Genomic DNA, 19453 nt, shown 5'->3' with positions numbered 1-19453 from the left:
GCTGTTGAGCCACTCTTGCATTGGCGCATGCGCAGGCGCGCGTGAGGTACCAAATAAATACACAACGCCATCATGCCTAGCAAGCGCATTGCTTTGCGTACCGTCACCTCTCGACCGGTCACATATTGAGGGATCTGAAACAGCATGTTTTGGACCCTCTCTTTGGAGGGGAAGACGAGGCCGTCCTTTGTTTGAATTAGAGCCCCTAGGAATTGTTTGATTTGGCTGGGGTCTATGCTGGACTTCTTTTCGTTGATGGAGAAGCCCAACTGGAACAAAAGGTCTACAGTCTTTTGGGTATTGGAGAAGCATGTTTCGTAAGAATCCCCTGTTATGAGCCAGTCGTCGAGGTAAGGGTAAACTGGGATGGACAACCTGCGCAGGTGGGCCGCTGCCAATGCCAGCACCTTCGTGAATACCCTCGGTGCTGATGCTATGCCGAAGGGTAGCACTCTGAACTGGTAGTGTTTGCCCTCTATCATGAACCAGAGGTATTTTCTGTGCGCTAGCAACATTAAAATATGAAAGTATGCATCTTTCATGTCCAATGTTGTCATGTAATCTCCCTGTGATAGCAGTGGGATCACTTCCTGTAAGGTCACCATACGAAACTTTTGGGGTTTGATGAACTTGTTCGCTGGGCGCAGATCTAATACAGGGCGCATGGTTAGATCCTTTTTGGGTACAAGGAAGTACACTGAATAAATACCTTCCGTTACCTGAGATAAAGGCACGACCTCTATGGCTCCTTTTTCCAGCAGTTGTTGTACTTCTTGTAGAAGGATGGCAAGGTGACATGCGTCGTCCCCTCGGGGGTTTGTATGTTGGGGAACTGTTGAATTCGATGCAGTATCCGTGGGCTACGGTGGAAAGTACCCAGCGGTCTGACGTTATACCCTCCCATGCTGGAAGAAAGGATGTTATCCGGCCCCCGACCGGTGTTGCATGGGAGGGGACGCGAATCTTCGCGTCACTTGGTGTTGTTAGGGGCTTGGGAGCCTCTGGGGGTGGACCCCCGCCCTCTTCCTTTGCCCCGGCGCTGTCCTCTTTGGCTGTACTGGCCACTATTGGTCTGGAAAATGGTGGCAGGGTACTGTTGCTGCTGGTTTTGTTGTTGGCGTTGGCCACGAAAAAAGCGTTTGTTGCCATAGCCGCGCCTGGTAGAGGGCTTAGAGATTTGGTCAAGAGTTTTGATAGTATCGAACTCTTTTTTAGCCATCTCCAGAGCCTCATCCACCGCTTTCCCGAAGAGGTTTGAGTCTTCAACAGGTTTATTTATTAAAGACGCCTGTGTCTCCGGTTTGAACCCTGAGTTGCGCAGCCATACGTGGCGTTTTAGGATTATTCCCTGAACTAGGGAACGTCCCGCAGTTTCTGCCGCATCCAGAGAGCTCTTTACAATACTCTGGTTGACCTGGGTTCCTTCGCCAATAGTTGTAAGCAGGCGTGTACGTAATGGTTCCGGCGCTTCTTCGGCGTCTTTGCGCAGTTTGGCCCACTGCGCGTCCGCATAGCTAGCGAGCAAAGAATTTTTGCAATTCTTGCCGAAAAGGCAGCCGAGGATGTAACTCTTTTTGCAAGGGCATATAACCGCTTGCCCTCCTTGTCAGGAGGTGCCTCACTGGTGGAAAGTGGTACCCCTGCCCTCTTTCTTGTGTTGGTTACTACCAGGGAATCCGGAATGGAATGTCCCCTGATGTACAGCGGGTCTGAGGGTGAAGGAGTGAAAAGTTTTTCAATTCTAGGATTGACCCCTCTGATTAGTGCGGGTGTGGACAGCGAAGGGATGATTCTTCTCTTCACCGAAGAGAGGAGGGGAATGGTCTGACTGACCGGGGGTTTTTCCTTAATTACTCTTTCCACAAAGTCTAATTCAGGGGAGAGCTCCCCAGTGTCCAGTTCGAAGTGTGCTGCTGCTCTGCGCAACAGGGCATTTAATGTGAGCTGATCGTCAATGGGAGACGTGTTTCTAATAGGTGAATTGTCAGGAGGATTTAGGTTCAGGACATCAGTGTCGGAATATATTGATGGGGATTGCCAGGGATGAGAAGGTCCTTCTTCTGGATTTTCTCCGAAGCCTTCTCCTACCAAGTCTGGGCTGTCTTCCGGACCTTCCTCCTGGTTCCGTCCCGCTTCCTCGTCCATAAAATCATCCTCTTCCTCAAAATAATGTTCTTCCCCAGTGAGGTCATACACACTATGGAAGTCTGAGGCTGTGTCCTGGTGGGGATTGACTAGTCTTGGAATTTTGCCCCTGGGGTCCACCTGAGGCCCTTCTCTTATTCTCTTGGGAGTGGGAGGGTTCTGGGTATTCATAAACCTCTCCATTCTTTCCATGCAGAGGTGGAGCCTTTCCATGGTTTCATGGGGTACTCCTGAGCGATCTAGCGGGGGAAAATTGGTGTCTTGTGGCTGAAAACGGCTCGACCTCTCCCACAACGTCGAGGAAAGTGTCCCGTCGCCCTCCAAAAAGCCTTCAGGTGTGTTGGGAATCCCTTCGACTGAAGGAGATCGTCCCTGTCTTTTCGGCGTGTCTTTCGACATTTGCGCAGCGCTCGACGAGTCTTTCGGCGTACGCTTGTGGGCGTCGGCTACCACGATCCTTGCCAAGCTCTCAGCGACTCGTTTGTCAGCGGAGGGCTGTGGTTTCGACGTTATGGGTGTCGATCGCTCTACGGCGGCATGCGCTTTCTGCTGATGCGCGCCGGCCGATGATTTGGGGGCGGCGCCCTTATTTGCCGAAAGCCCAGTCGCTGGTCGCGGCTGCGGTTGCGAGAGGGGCTTCGAACCCGAACGGTCCGAGGAGGCCGCCGGTGAAACCTGCGTCTCCTTGGGTGCTGATGCTCTCTTCGCCTTCGACGAAGAAGACCCATGGGTTGTGTGCTTATGTGTGGTCTTGTGTGCGTCCATGTCGCCGGGGTGTTCATCCCCATAAGCAGGGCGTGAGCCGAGCCCGTCGGGGCCGGGGACAGACGACGAAGCGCATGTGCGCTCTCTAGGGGGGTTTTCGACTTCCGTAGCGGAGGTCGTGGTATCACGTTCCTCGTCACTGTCGGAGGTAGCGACGGTGGGTGGAGCGTCGGCCTTCCACATAGCGTAGGCCGCCCACCTCTTAACCCTACGGTCTTTTAGAGTTTTCGGCTTAAGAAGCCGACAAGCCGTGCAACCTTCCTCTTTGTGATCGAGGGGCAAGCAGCGGTTACACCGTGAATGCTTGTCCTTCCAAGTAAACTTGCCCTTGCAAAGCGGGCAAAACCTAAAGGGTGTCCTCTCCATAGCCGAGGCAATAAATCGTGATAACCACCCCAAGGGAAAGGAAGGGGAAAAGGAAAGGCATTCTCAGAAAAGAACTAGAGATGTCCCACGACCCCCACTCTCCCTACTGTATTTGGCCTGCGAGGCCAGGCCACGTGTTCGGCAACGCCGAAGGATCTCCTCCGCTCGTCCCCTCCGTCGAAGATCTTGCTCGGCGGAGACAGCTTCACAACAGCGTCGAGGGGGGGATCGATATGTCTATATTAATATAGGAAAAACGACCAAAGGTCGAGGAGATGAAATCTGCAATGTCTCTCGAGGAGCTCCGCGTAAAGGCGACCAGTAGCTGGGCGGAAAAAAACAATCTGAGGGACCTCGACACGTGAGGGATTGTGGGTACAACGCACGTCACTATAGGGATAGTGTTACAGACACGCCTTGTCGACGTCCCCTTTTCGACTACGAAAAACAAAATGCAATACTCCGCAGTGACCACTGGATGTCGGACCTATGCACAGCATGCGATTCTAAACAGATTAACAAACATCAGAAAAATAAATTTCTTTTGAGAAGAATTGCACTGTCCATCAATGCTTCTAAGATTAATTTCCTACGATAGGTTTTAAGCTTTGAAGCCGATTTCTCTCCTGTTTTTATAAGATTTTGAAGGACTTTGTGACGGTATATTTTGGCTAAAATACTTTTCTTGGTATGCTTACTTTGCACTATATTAAAATTTGAAGAAGTAGTTTTATCTGTACTGATAGCTGATTTTCTGTTAATTGTTTTTTGGTTTGTTTTACATTTTGATAGAGGAAGCGAAGTTGTTGTACTTGAAACTTCTTGTGTTTCACTAAATGATTGTATTAGCTGTTTTGTTTCAACTTTTTTTACAAATTCTGCTAGAGATGGATGCTTATGTTGGACACCTTTATTTTCATTTGCTCTACTTTTGCGTTGCTTTCTACGGACTTGACTTTTGGTAGGCATTCTTTAGGGTCTGTTGAAAAAAATAAAGAAGATATGGGTTGGGGTGTTCTGGAATGTATGTGTGCTGTGTGCATGAGTGTTTGAGTAAGATGATAAAGATGTATGTAATGGTGTGTGATTGTGCATTGGGAACTAAAACTAGTAGGGATAGGTATTCTTGAATTTATGTGTTACTAAACTGGGGTTCAGATGACAAAAAAAAAGTAAGCTAGCGGTGTGGAAAAGTACAAATTGTAAATCTAATGTATACAATTAAAACAGTTGTTTGTTCTATAATATGAAAATTGTAGTGGTTCAGTTGGGTAATTTGTGTGTCCAAAAATAGAAATTTGTGGTCCATTCTGGCTGTAAATCGCTGTTTAAGACATGGAAATTGTTGGACAAAAAATGGTACAAAATCTCTATTTTTAGAAACCGAAATAGCTTGTATTAATGTTATAGTATATTTGATTAATAATACAAATATTATGGTGATATTTTACTTACTTTTTTTTAAAATTAACAGGTAACTTCTTAGTTTTTCTTTCTTCTTCGGATTCGGCTGCTTCTTTTCAGGAAACTGGTCTTCACTGCAATTGTAAAAGCTTCAAATTAGTAACTTTGTTTGTATATAGCACTGTTTTTAATTTACATATTGATTTTTTTTTAATTGAAATCCTCAGTGCCTTCTGTAAAACCATTAAACTAATTTATTTACATAAGATACATTGCATCAGTTCAGTACATATGATATGTTCTTAATGAACAAAGTGTATTGAATGACTAACTGTAGCAAAAAAAAAATATCTTTACTGTCTTGTGAAATTTATAATATATTAGTGAATGCCACTATTTCTGTAAGTAAACAGTTCTAGGTAATAGAGCCTCAATGTCATGTCTAATTTAAAGTAATTAAGTAAATAAATAAAAACAAAAAATGTGAAATTGTATAAGTATTTTTATAAAGGTTTAAACATATATTGTGTTTGCATGCAATTTTGTTTGAATATATGTAGTCTATATATTTCATTTAAAAAATGTTAGTTAACATGATTTGAGTGTGTGTGTATAAAGAAAGTAAAAAGTATAAAGGTTTATAAGTGATAGTTGATTTTAGGAAAATGAAAAAAGTACAGTAAATTCATTTTACAGATTTTACAAGGTAAAAGTCTGTTTGAAAATGTGTTCATCTACTATACAGAAAATATGCATACCTGAAGTTTGTGTTCATGCATATGGATATGCATGGAGCTGCAAGTAGAAATCTTGAAGACTTGTACAGTATTTCTGGTAGATGCTGCTTGCCAATGATATGACACTTGTACTCAGAGATTCAGAGTACATTTGGAGTGTTGATCTATGATGATGCAGTTAGATGTAGAGGTCTTGAATGTGATTGCTGCATGGTCATGTGATTTTTGAGGTACATCCAATGAGGGAATGGCAGATAGAGTGTAGTGGAAATGGTAGAAGGGCTGTTCATGTTACGATATGTCCGCGGACATCGGGAGTTACATCTGGGGATTTTTGGGTTCAGAAGTCATGCAAATGAGAATAAGCTCTGAAAGGGATTGGTCAGGAAAGTTTGGTGGGTGTGTTGTGCCAGGAGAGATTTTCTCAGATACTCTTTTTGCTGAGAGAACAAAAGATAGCTATGGCTGTGTGTTTCAGAAAACAGATTGTTTGGATTTTAGGAGATTTGTGGATACATTGGTTGAAGGTGCATGCAGAAAGCTGTGGAGTTGCTGTAGATCTTGGATTCCCACATGTGGAAGTACACTGGCATGGAGTACGTGGAATGAAGTGGTTGGACTTGCTACCTCTCTGTGCTACTTTGGAGACAGAGCAACATCCAGACACAATTGTAATTCATTGTGGAGGGAACAGTTTAGGACATGTGACTGGAATTTTTTTGCAATTTGCTATGAAAGAAGGACTTAGGAAGGTTATGGACATGTTTCCTAATTCTCAAGTGATATTTTCACGGATTGCGCAGAGACAAATGTGGCTTTGTTCTTCTTCATTTGGTCCACAAATGGAAAAAGCAAGGCGCAATGTTAATAAGTCTGTTTGTGGCTTTCTAAGAGATTTTGGCATGTCTTTTCACAATGAAAATATTATGTTTTGTAATACATACATTTTTCGCAGAGATGGAGTTCATCTTACTCATGCTGACAATCAGATTTTTCTGAGAAATGTACAAAATGCATTGCAACCTTTTTTGGAATTACAACAACGATTTTGAAGTAGATGTTAAGCATTTACAATTTTTGACTTACAAACACCACCCAAAGGCTCTTTTCAGAGCCACCACTTCTTTCGAGAAAATTACAATGTTTGTGATGGAGTAGCAACGCAATTTTCTTAATGTTTGCGAACTGTCCGCGGACTTCTAACAAATACAAAGAGCCCTGCTTCATTTATTTTCACTTCTATTTTTTAACTGGGAAAGGCGGCTCTTAAAAAGAGCCTTATTCTTTTTTTGATTTTTGTAATTTTGTATTTTTTTTGGTTTTTCAGACACGACACACTAGGAGAGGAGGGTAAAGGAGGGTAAAGGGGGGACACCAACCACAGGGATAAGAAAGGGCGAGCTGAGAGGGGAAGATGTAGAGTGGGTTTTATTTGGGTAGTGAGCAGGTCTTCTCGTGCTCTGGGACGATAGTCTCAAAAGTACTCCGAAGTCGCTCCCCCCTGCAGAGTACTGTGTCACAGTACATACATACAACTGTGACCCTCGAAAGGTAAGGGTCATCAGCATTTTGTATGGCCTGTGAGGCAGCTTAAGAAAGACACTGTCCCACAGAGGTGGTCCTTGTGGTGACAGGATCAGAAACAGAGGATGAAGTAGAGGAAATCAACCTGCTACGTTCTTCGCAAGGTACAACCCTGTGAATAGCCCCAGAGTGAAATGACCTCAGGTGTCGCTTCATAGTAGTGGTCCCAAAGCTGTACTTACCGTGCTTCCCGCGACTGAGTATCAGCAGGTAACACGGTTCGCACGAGCCTTAGAACCATTCCCATGAATGGTAAATAACCGCCACACCCAAGACTCACGCCTAGTGCGGGTAGTAGGGATTTCCTCTACCTCATTCTCATCATCCTCTTCTTCCTCCTCCACATCCTCACTCCTGTTCCCCTCTTCAGGCCCTTGGGGAGGTGGTGGTGGTGGTGGACAGGGTGGGGGTGGTGCTGAAGCAGGTGCAGCACCAAGTGGCAGTTCAGCAGCCAAGGATGCCATCTCGATGATGGTGTAGTCTGCAGGTGGCAGCAAAAATCACTGTGTTCTGAAGAATAGCCAGAAACACAATGGGAATAAGGTCTTGGGCGTGGTCTTTTATAGGGGTGCTTGTGCGTGGTCCGCGGACATGCGCACTGTCCGCGGACAGATCGAACACAAAAAAAGGATCGGAAAGTTTCAAAAGGTATATAGAAATTCAAGATTGCTATGTGGGCCTTGTGCCATGGTGAGATTTTATTGATGAATATTATGGATTAACTGAAAATGTACTTTTAAATTGTTCGGGGACACGAACAGTGTCCGCATTTCAGGACACACGATGAGCGTGGGTGCGGTCATATGATCCGTTTGCGAACTAGTCCGCGAAGGAAGCGCCTGTCCGCAGCGTCCTACGGACACTGTGCGGGTTCTGAAGTAATTCAAAGTACGTCACATGTGAAACGAACATTTCAGGACAACGCATGTGTTCTTAGAACAGTTTAAACTTGGTAGCGAACAGTAAGGACAGATATAGTGTTCTTCAGGACACGTGTAATTTAGTTTATGTACGAACATTTCAGGACACCAATTGTGTTCTTAGAACAGTTTCAATTGGGTAGCGAACACTACGAACAGGTATAGTGTTCTTCAGGACACCTCCATTTTCGTTTACGTACGAACATTTCAGGATACCAATAGCGTTCTTAGAACAGTTTGAACCTGCTAGCGAACAGTACCGGACAGGTATAGTGTTCTTTAAGACACTTTAATTTTTGTTTGTTTACGAACAATTCAGGACACCTCGTGTGTTCTTAGTACAGTTTCATGTTGTTAGCGAACACTACGAACAGTTGTACTGTTGTTCAGGACACATCATTTTCGTTTATTTACGAACATTTCAGGACACCAATTGTGTTCTTAGGACAGTTTTAAGTTGATAGCGAACATTACGGACAGATATAGTGTTCTTTAGAACACTTTAATTTTTGTTTCTTTACGAGCATTTCAGGACACCACGTGTGTTCTTAGAACAGTTTCAACTTGCTAGCGAACAGTACGAACAGGTGTGGTATTCTTCAGGACACCTCCATTTTCGTTTATGTACGAACATTTCAGAACACTCGCACTGTCCGCGGACACTTTTATTGGTTTTTTTTTAAAAAACGGAAACTATTCACAATACAATATAAAAATTAAACTTGAACATATATTAATAATTTATGACAGAGAAGGTGAGGCAGAAAAACAAAAACAGGAGAATTTGGGGTTTCAACATGATTGGTATTAGGTGAAGAAGGGATGGAAATCTCATCAAAACGTTTTGGATTATGGAGAGGGTTTGGGGATAATTGACTGGGATATGGTGAGGAGGGACAAGTACATGTGGGGCAATGGTACAAGGTTTTTGGTTTGAAATGATTTTCTACAAAAGTTTTTAAATTATTAAAATTAGCCAACAATACATCCATTTTTTCTTCTATATTGTGAAGACTGTCATCCATAACAGGGTTTTCGGAAGTTTTTTCTATTTTGGTATGCTCTGTACAAAAAAATAATATATATGTTAAATGTATATAAAAAAAATATAAATAAATGGTTTATATTATAAAGTGTTTACCATTAGTTTCACTATCTTGTGACATTTCTTCATGTGGGAAATTGTCCTCTAGCCATTCCAGAGTACTAGACATTACTGTGAGAAAAAAAAAAAAAGATAATATATTTTTTAATCTAATACAGAAAGTTTATAAATATATGAGTAAAATGAAGTACACTTACTATTTCTGGTAAGATAAGTTCTATGTATTCGGTGGGTCTGGTCTTGTTCTCAGTTCTGTTGTGTCTGTGAGGTAATTATGTTGGAAGCCAATTTATCTTCTTGTGGTATATTCCATTTCAGAACATATTGTATTTAAATGAATGGTTAGTGTGTTACATATATGGGTTACATTTCTTATGTATTACTATATATAATGTGTTTATGTGCTGCTTTTTGAATTTGTTAAATGTTCCTATATTATGATATAACAATGAAACATCCCCCCCCCCCCCCGACAGTTTTTAGGTAGCGGTACTGTTCTCCGAACATGTCCACGAACATTATATAAGTTCGCGTACATCAAGTTCATAAGAATAGATCTAGTCAGTTCCATATGACATGTATATAAAGTCAAAGTCATTATTGTTAAGTTGTGCTACTAAAAAACTATGAAATTCAGTGAAAAAAAACTTTGTTAAAGGGACGTTATGGTTCCAAGTAAAACCGAAAAACCCTTGAAATTCGCCAGTTATGGTAAGCTAAGTAACCATAACTCGCGCCACCACCGTGCACTGCTAAGACTAACACCCAGGACATCAAAGATGACATCACAAATGTCATTGATGACATCACGTGTATGTACTTCTCATGAAATATGTGTAGAAGGGATTCTTATTATGTTGCGAAAAAAGTGTCAAGAATCATTGCAAGAAATATACCCTAATAAGTGCATTGAACGATGCATTGATATAAATAGCATCCCATTATGGGGTTCTATCTAGTATACTAAGCTACTCATACAGAAACATAACATTGTGTGCAGCGTACAAGATATATATACCACACAGACTTTAGATTCCTTTAAAATGCATCAACTGCTGACAGTTATAGTAGAGCATACAAATCATTCAGTAAGGTGTATCAACATAGACAATAAGGAAGGAAGGCAGCTTAAGCAATGGTAGAAGGCTTCCTTTGGATATAGATGCACAATTCAGAATGAGGACCCTCTCCCCCAACTTGGGCAACCTGTAATAAAAGAATTAACAGCCCAGTCCATAAATGCTCAATAAGCCTTGCTTCTTGGTTAAACAGTTCAACCACCCCAATGTACCTGAAGAGGAAAGGTTCCTTCGATGGTACGTCAACACAATCCTTCGAGGGGGTACTCCCTTTCAAGCAGAAGCCCCTGGGCGTCGAGAACCTCAATGAAAAGTGGAGCACTGGTAACGATACAGCAGATTTGACCTTTGCGGTGCTCTTTGACGATCGTTTCCTCGATGGTGGAAGTCCTGGGAAGGTGAGGCGTGCCGTAGACCTCGATGCAAAGTGTTCGGTGCTGCAAATAAGACTAGGTGGACTTGAAAAACCTTTGGGACTCGAGCACGGGCTGGACCTCGGATCTTCACTTAGTCAGTGTCCTCGGGACGTCTTTGTCCACTTCGGGTGGCAGGAAACCCACCGGCAGACTTTCCTCAGGAGCTAGCAACCTCAGCTTTCTCCGGCAGGACAACGTGTTTGACGGGGATGGCAAGGGAGCCCCCTCGCAAACATTATTAGGCAAAAGTAGAGCTTTCTCGGCTCCAGGCGTCAAACAGCACAGGGTCAAGGTGTCCCAGTTTCTGTGCAACACAATTCGACTTAGCTTCTAGCGGTGAAGGAAATCTTCCGAAACCCGGTCGCAGGATTCTCTGCGGAGCCCTTCTCCAGACCGAATTGGCTTCCAGGGTGCTTCGATGAAGAACGGAAGTTTTTGCACGATGGTCCCCCGTAGCTCGGCGAGAGGTCTCCTAGCCAGTTCCTCTCTTGGATCAATCTTCGACAGACTCAACAGCTCTTAGATTGCGTCAAAGGAAATGCAGCAGCAGCAACCTCCTCCTCCAGCTAAGCGCTGAAAAGCAGTTTCAACTTCAACTGCTGAACAAATTGGGAAGTGAGAGATCCCCAGATATACACATCTATCCTTCATTCACTCTGGCTGAGCCAGGCTCAGTCAGCTAATCATACATGATGCAGTCTCTACCTCTCCCGTCGCCTCCCAGGCCCTTTGCACGGCCCTTGCTCCTCACCTCATCTCAAAAACCCAGGATATCAAGTCCATCCTGTCCACCCTCTCATCCCCTCCCCCTCTTCTCCCCTCTCCTCCTTTGAACTCTGGCCCTCCCACAGCCAGAGCCCCATCCCTCTTTCTCGTCCTTTCCTCTTTTCTCACCTGACGAGGTCTCTAGACAAGTCTGATCTATGAAAGTCTCGTCAAAACAGGTTCTTCCAAAACCATCCAAGGGCCACATCGACACCCTCGCTCCTACTCTGGCTGATTTCTGCAACCTCTCCTTCGCCCCAGGAGCCTTCCCCTGCCCTCTGAAGCACTCTCTTGTGCACCCTCTTCTCAAAAAACCCACAGCTGACCCTTCTTGCCCGGGTAACCAGCCCAATCTCCATCACTCCTTTTCTGGGCAAATTCCTGGAAAAACTGGCCATCTCGCAGCTTACACAAAAAACAATCAGGCAATCGGATTGGGAATAACAAAAGTGTTAATTTAAGGTAACTGTTTTAGCACACAAAAACACTTACGGGGAAATACATTTCTTGGAATCTCGCAGCTTAACCGTCATTCTGATTCTGTTGGTTATCTCCACAACCATCAGTCTGGCTTTAGAGCTGCCAGAAGCACGGAAACTGCTCTCCTGAACATCCAAGAAGAACTGCTCTTCAACCTTGACTTTAACATCCCCGCTGTCCTCATCCTACTCTATCTGACTTCTGCCTTCGACGCAGTCAACCATACCATCCTGCTCAACCGTCTCTGTGACAACCTGGGTATCACCGATCAGGCTCTGGCTGACTTTCCTCTCTGATTGACCCTCCGAGGTCCAACTTGGGTTATTCCTTTCTTCCATCTCCCTTACTACCTGCGGTGTTCCCCAGGGGTCTAATCTCTCACCCTGGATTTTCAACCAATGCCTGGCAACTCTCGCCCACTGCATTGTCCTATTCTCCTCCAATTTTCAGTGCTATGCTGATGACACGACTCATTTTCAGGCTTCCCTCGGCCACCTCTTCTCCTTCTCTCATCTCTGATTGCCTATCTGCCATTCAGGATTGGTGTGCCGCCAACTATCTCCGCCTGAACCCCAGCAGGACGGAGATCCTCCTCATCTGCACACACACACACCGTCCTTTACTGTCACTCTCTGGTCGGCCTCCCTTGGCCCTCCTTCTACCCCACCTGCGAGGCCTAGAACCACTGGGTCATCTTTGACTCCAAGCTTTCCATCTCTGCCCACATCTCTGATGACTCTAAAAAGTCATACTGCACCTCCTCAGAGGTATTCCGCCTTTCTTCTCCTTCCGCCAGAAGCTTACTGTCTCTCGAGCCCTGGTTCTCTTAGGTTGGATTATTGCAACACCCTCTTTCTAAATCTACCTGCTTCTACTCTCCGCCCTTTACAACTTATCCAGAACAGGACTGTGAGACTTGTCCTTGGCCTCAAACCTTGGGATCGTATCTCTCCAGCCCTGAAATCCCCCAGTGGCTGCAACGTTTAAATTCAAGACCCTTTCCATTGTCCACAGGGCTTTCTTTGGCGTGGGTCCAAAATACCCTCAGCTGTCCCTCCGTAAATACCTTCCCTCCAGAGCTCTTCACTCCTCCACCTCCAACTCCATCAGGGTCAGTCGTTTTTCAAAGCAACTAGCTGGGGGTATATTTCTGTCATCGGCTGTGGCCTCCCTCTGGAACAGCCCGTCACTCTGAAACTTGAAGAGAACCATCTCCAGTTCCGGAAGCACCTCAAGACCTTCCTCTTTGTTTCTGCCTTCGCTCCTCCTCTCACCTGCTGATTTGTTCCGTCTCGGCATTGTGCACCTAGTTACCCTCTGACTTTCAGGCCCAGCTACCTGCTCACCCTGCCACCCACCTGCACTGCCTCCTGGCAATCCCTTGCAAAGGGGTCTGTATCTGTAAACCTACAGCCCCCCCTTTTTTCTGCACTTCAGACACACCCTGTCTGTTGCCTTAAACCTAGCACTTGCCACCTATCTGGCTGCACTACCACTGATTGTTGCTTTCTATAATTTATGTGTATTCCTCTTCTCAGCACTTTCCGCTTCTCCCCCCCCATGCACTTTCCCCTTTCCCCCTCCCATGTGCATGCGCGTTCTCAATGTCACTGGGCCTAGTAAAATAATGTTAGTTCTCCCTTGTTCCCCTCCCTTGCCTCGGCGCGCACTGAAACACTTGTGTACGAGAGCGATGCAAAAAAATATCAAAGAAGGGCATTCATGCAGGCAGGCAGCCAATCGGGCCATTCACTTCCACCCGGGGACCCATAACAAGGTACGTGGATTGGGGCAAGAACCCAGCCTTTCAGCACACTATACTGCATTCATGTCAGTTTCAGGCAGGGTTGTCTCATACATTGTGTCACAGACCAAACACAGAAACCAGACACCCATAACATAGAATGCATGTTGGTCACATACTACTCACACGGGTCCCACCCAAAGTGCGGACCCACAACATACAGTCACTGGGAAGGCTCCAGCCAGTCTGGCCTTGACTTCCCCACAATACCATATATGGTTCTTCCACCCATCAGCCAGTCAGGGGAAGGGACAGAGTCCCCAGGGGCCATCTTGCCTTCTGTCAGGAATCCACTGATTCCTATGGCAGGGCCTGGGTTTACCAAAATGGAGGATACTCGGCTCCCGTCACATCAGCATGAATCTACCACCAGCCCATACCCTGCTCTGTGGGCAACACACAGGTGCCCAAAAACACACTAGGGGTACAGGGTTGTAGCCCCCCCCCCCACCATGGGTGCCATAAGGCTATCCCAAGGGTCACTGTTCACCACAAACAGAAAGAGGAAGAGCTGCACTGCCAGGGGTCCCAACTGAACTCCTGTGCAGATAATAACACATAACACATGATATGGGACTACATGGCAAGGACAGGGCAGCCCTGTCCCTCCAATGCATTTCAAGCATCACACAGTCCATCAGCATTGCTAGGTTTTGCACCAGGCCTACGCTCAATAGTGAAGTGACAGTCTTGGAGGCTTATGGACCACCTGAGCAACTCATGATTCGCTCCCTTCATGTTCATTAGTCCCTTTAAGTGCTAACGGTCAGTTTTCATAGTGATGAGTCACACAGAGGTAGGTCTCAGCTTCTGAAGACTTGACACTATGAAAAAACATTTCCAGTGTCACCCACCTGAGCTCTGTCCTTCAGCTAGTGACCAATAACATATAGGCAGCTCCCAGCCTTTTCATCAAACTGTGAAAGGACAGAACCTATACCAGTGTCGGAGGCATCTGTCTGCAGGATAAAAGGTTATCTGGTAATCGGGTGCCCTGAGAACAGGGGGCTGACAAAGGGAATCCTTCAGGCCTTGGATGGCCTTCTCACACTCCCCAGACCAAGAAACGTTCTTAAGAGGTGCGAGGTCTGTCAGAGGGGCAGCTATGGTTCCATAGTCTGCCATAAAGTTCTGGTAATACCCAGTGAGGCCTAGAAAAGCTCTCACCTGAGTTTGGGTTGTGGGGGTTGCCTCATCTTGTACAGCCTGCACTTTGCTTGGAAGAGGCTGAATCTTGTCCCACCAACATCATGCCAAAGGTAGGTTTCTGAACCCCGAACAATCTGCCACTTGGTAGCTTGTATGGTCAGGTGGGCCTGCTGAAGAGCCTGCAACACGATTTCCAGTTGTCTCACATGTTCCTCCCAAGTGGGGCTGAAGACTGCTATATCATCCAGTTAAGCAATGCAGAATTCATCCAACACATTCAGAACATGGTTGGCCAGCCTTTGAAAAGTGGCAGGTACAATCTTCAAACCAAATGGCATTACTCCCACAAGTGTTGAAAATGCAATCTTCTCCTTGCCATTTTCTGTCAGAGATATTTGCCAATACCCTGCAGTGAGGGCAAAGGCGCTAATGTACTTGGCAGCACCTTGCTTGTCCAAATACTCATCTGTTTGTGGAAGGGGATGAATATCTGTCTTGGTGACAACATTAAGCTCTGTAGTCCAGAATAACTCAAATCAGATGTGCTTGCTTTTGGCACCAGAACCACAGGATTGGACCAAGGACTGCTAGAGGGCTCCATCACCCCTAGATCCAAAATGTTGTTGGCTACAGACTTAATGCACCTCGTCTCACAGCATATAGTTCCTACTTTTGGTAGTAACAGTCTCCAAATTCAATGTAATCCTTGCACCAAGGTGTCAAGCCGGGACTGAGAAAGAACAAGGGGGAAAACGTCCTAAGCAAAGGTTTTCACCTCACCTTGCGGCTGTTGAGTCAGTTTAGAGGACAATTTGATACCCTCAATGGAGCCATCAGAAGGGCTGCTGTGGAAAGGTCAGGGAGAGGTTCGAATTCCTCCTCTTCCCTATCTGAAGCCAGAAGCTGGGCTCCCATTTCAACCGGATACCTGTGCCATTGTTAAGATAGATTTCAAGAATCTGGCCTGCTGGATGGATTTTAGGAGGCTACCCTTGTTAGAGTGAACAGGGAAACTGAGGTTAGCCAAACCCAATCAAAGTAAGCATGGAGAGTCGTCAAGCTTAGTCTCAGGAGAAAATGTGTGGGGTCAAGGGTCCGCAATGAGGCCACACAGTGCACACATTAATTCCCTTTAGGCAGGTAAGTACAAAAATACTCCAGTATAGGTCCAGAAACACACTAGAAAAATTAAACAAGCAAACCGTATGATCACACATCAAACATATACAACACTACCTTAGGTTTGTAGAAATGCATACAATAACGTATTCAACTGAAAGAAGGTATGTAGTGGTGCAGCAAGTAAAACCAGTTCCCAAGAATGATACCCCATCTTTATACGTCCAAACCCTATGTTGAATGGAGCCTTGTGCTCAAACGTCAAAGCGTCTTTTTAGGAGAGGGGACCAATGTAGTAATGTTAAAGGTATTTATATTGTGCACCGTCACCAATGGAATTGGTCCCCAGGTGCTCAGGCGGATCTGCAAATAAGAAGGTGGGTCTGGTTAGTCGGGTGAAGAGGAAGTAGGAAAGTGAGAGAAGTGGTGTGCTGTTGGCAGCTTCATTTCGGTTTTCACTGTGCGCTGAGCTTTGGTGTGAATACCGGACCGATGCCAGCCCTCATGTGCTGTTGGTGCGGTTTATGTGTTTGTTGCGGTGTGGGCAAGCTGAGGGAGAAGATGGTTGTGTGGATTTTTGGGCGAGTTAGACAAGCAGAGATTGGAGCATAGGGTTAGTGGGTCATCTATCCTAGTTCTTATAGATCTTGTTCTATGTATCCAGTTGTCCTGTAGTTAGGCATAGTTTCCATTGCGTGGCACGTTCCCAACTGTGCTGTATTTGAATTTAGTGTAATGGGACAGGTTAGCTCTAGTTACCCCATCCCCTCTGGTATTGGTGCTGTAGATTAGCAGTTGCCTACTCCCACACCATCTATTTCCGTCGCTGGTCTATTGGTGCTTGTGTGTAATTTGTAGGCCAAGGTGCTATTGGTTAATAGTCCTTGCCCTTCCATCCCGATCTAGCTGTGTTTATTCCATGGTATCGACCTATCCGATCTATAACTCAGTTGGTAAGTTGGTATGCCGTAGAATGGCTTTCTAAGGTTCTGTTTATGGACGATAGCTTGTGGGGATCCTTTATCGGTTTCTTCACTCATCGTCGTTTCAGCTGTGTATATGCCCCCGGAGGCGTTCCTATAGTTATGAGGTCAAGAGCCAGAATTTGAGGAGTTTTCTGAATAGTAGGTGGTTTCTGGTGTTACGTATGTTCTTTGGTAGTTCGCTTCAAGTTTGGGGTGCGAGGTGGGAAAAAGAAGATCCTCCGAATTGTCTTTTGTTGTAGGGTTTTGGTTCCAGGCAGATGTCACTGCTTGATCTGAGCGTCCTTGTTTGGCGATGTAGGCTTAATTTGTCTCTCAGGAACTCTGCGCCGTGGTTGTGGATTGCTCTATGCGTGATGCACATTGATTTGAACTATAAGAATAGTAAGAGTTCTTGCGGTGGTGAAAACTGTTCCAGAAGACTTGTTAACAATATGACAGGTAAGTAAGATTATTTTCTTAGCCTTTATAACAGCTTTTGGATCAAGCCATGAACGGAAAATGTTTATGGGGAGATGGGGGTGGCTGAATGATTTGCGAATACTAATCCCCAGACTCCTATTCTCCCAGGTGACTAGGCAGGTTGACTGGGAGTCGCTGGAGGTAGGTTTTCCCACCGTTGGATCCAGTAGAAGATGCACAGGAACTGCGGGTGCAACAATTCTTCCAATATTTGTATTTTGTTTATTTGTATAGCGTTCTCAAAAGGGTTGAGAAGCTGAGTGCAACCCTTTGCGATGACGAAATGCAGTAGGCAGCGGTGCAGGCCTCTTCAGGACACTCTACCAGATGGGGGAAGGCTGGTGCCAGCGACAGTCACCGCACGCGGTCGAAGCAGACCTTACAGGACAGGATCCCTTGATGCTGGGAAGCTGCAACTTGGCAGGAAGGTTGCTTGGGAAAAGAGCTGGCGACCACCGAATTTCAGGATGAAAATGTGGAATGGCGATGCCTCTGTTGGGGTAGCCAACTGGAGAGCTGGTCAATCCACCAGGTGGTCCAGGGACGATTCCAAGGGCTCAGGACATCTGGATCGCGAAAAGGTATGGACCCTGGTTGGTCCCACCAGTCCAGGGGTTAAAACACGGCGGATCAGGTAGTCCAGCAGGGCGTCACCCAACCAAACACAGGAAGGCATGCTGGGCCTCTTTGGGAGTTGTCCACAGGTCTTCTGTCGGCTGATCTTCTACACAGGCTACTTGGCTCCAATACTGATCTGAAGAAATGGCTGCAGGTGTCGCCTTCTTATCCTAAATCCTGGCTGGAAGCAAGTTGAAGCCCACCAATGGTAAGGCTCTGTACCATTCAAACAGCCAGCAGTGGTCAACTCAGCGGCCACTTTGGGTTTCCCTCATGTCCCACCCTCAGAGTTTCAGGCACCATGGATATGGAGTGGACCAGACAGTCGCAGCCCTTTTTGGGCCAAGTACACATCACTAGCCTGCGAAAGCAGCAGCTTTCCGGGCAAGTGCAAGACCTTATATGGAATTTCCTGACCCATGAAGGCAGGAAGAAGGCCAAACAACAATATGGCCAAAGTAAAAGTGACAATCCAGTGGCGTGGCCATTTTAGGGCACTAGCCACGTTCACTAGCCATACACAGTAAACACTAATGTGCACACTAGAAATAACACAAAAATCCTAACAATCTAATTGCTGCCACCAGCTTGTCTTTAGGCACATACAGTAACCAAAAGCCCCAGTGTAAAATACTAGGGTGATACAAATGTATCACAAGCAACACTGTAGGATGCTATATGCACTATTAAAAAGTAAAAAAATAAAATAAAAAAATAAAAATAAGACTAAAACGGAAACAAGTTTCCCAGTACAGATAGTCTGAAGGACTGATCAGTTTCCCCGTGACAAAATGTGTAAAGGCCCATGGGAGTGAAGCTAAAGTCAGGAAAGGTTCAGAAACATAATCAAAATGTTTGGGGGTCCATAGAAAATGGAGGGAAAGTTGCCTAAAGAGAAATCTTTCCTAAGACAGATATTCTCAGGGTACCATTGAAATCAATGGTGGGAAAGCTGCAAAGAGAATGAAACTCCTAAACAGGTACATGTACTCTGGCACATGCATTTGTTAAAATCAAACAAGGAACAACTGTCCTACTCAAGAAGCATGAAATCGACAATTAAAGGCCACGGGTAAACAAAGATCCAAAAAGCACACAATGTAGGAGAACAGGAGGTGAGCAAAGGCATGGACAAGAATCTGGTCGAAACAAAGCATGGATTTGGCAAGACTAACAATGCATTACAGGCGTGTTATTATAAGTGGATCAGCTGGGATAAAGGATGTGTCATTAGCAGATGTCAGCACACCATCGGATGGAAATACTACATCAACAGCAAACCCATCTCACCATTATGGATTGTTGATTTAACCATGTAACCATGTTATTTTTATTACACACCAGAGACAAGGCTGATTCTAAACACTTAGTCCCTCTAAACAAAATCCTGCAAAATTTCCCTCACACTTACTGGTAATGGGTAAATCCCAAGGTAGGCAAATCAGCATACTTGTCAGCAAACTCAGCCAGCCTACTGATTACCCTGGCTAGCTAGTTAAAAGAGAAAAAGTAGGCATTAGTGAGAGGGAAAGAAGCAACAACAGAAGGAAAA

General features: G+C 45.4%; 1 protein-coding gene across 3 annotated transcripts in view; it reads right to left on the bottom strand.

Moving 5' to 3' along the window:
- Positions 1-19453, bottom strand: part of ADSL (adenylosuccinate lyase) — a 262886-nt gene that overhangs the window by 198967 nt on the left and 44466 nt on the right. For all 3 annotated transcript variants that reach the window (XM_069652920.1, XM_069652919.1, XM_069652918.1), the window contains one exon: positions 19313-19392. In XM_069652920.1, the coding sequence (XP_069509021.1) occupies positions 19313-19392 (80 nt within the window). The remainder of the gene's footprint in view (positions 1-19312; positions 19393-19453) is intronic.

The sequence above is a fragment of the Ambystoma mexicanum genome, chromosome 3q (assembly GCF_040938575.1).
Source record: "Ambystoma mexicanum isolate Mex_15411 chromosome 3q, UKY_AmexF1_1, whole genome shotgun sequence".
Taxonomy (NCBI): domain Eukaryota; kingdom Metazoa; phylum Chordata; class Amphibia; order Caudata; family Ambystomatidae; genus Ambystoma; species Ambystoma mexicanum.
Note: the sequence above shows the minus strand (reverse complement) of the source record. Positions and strands in the feature narration are given on the sequence as shown.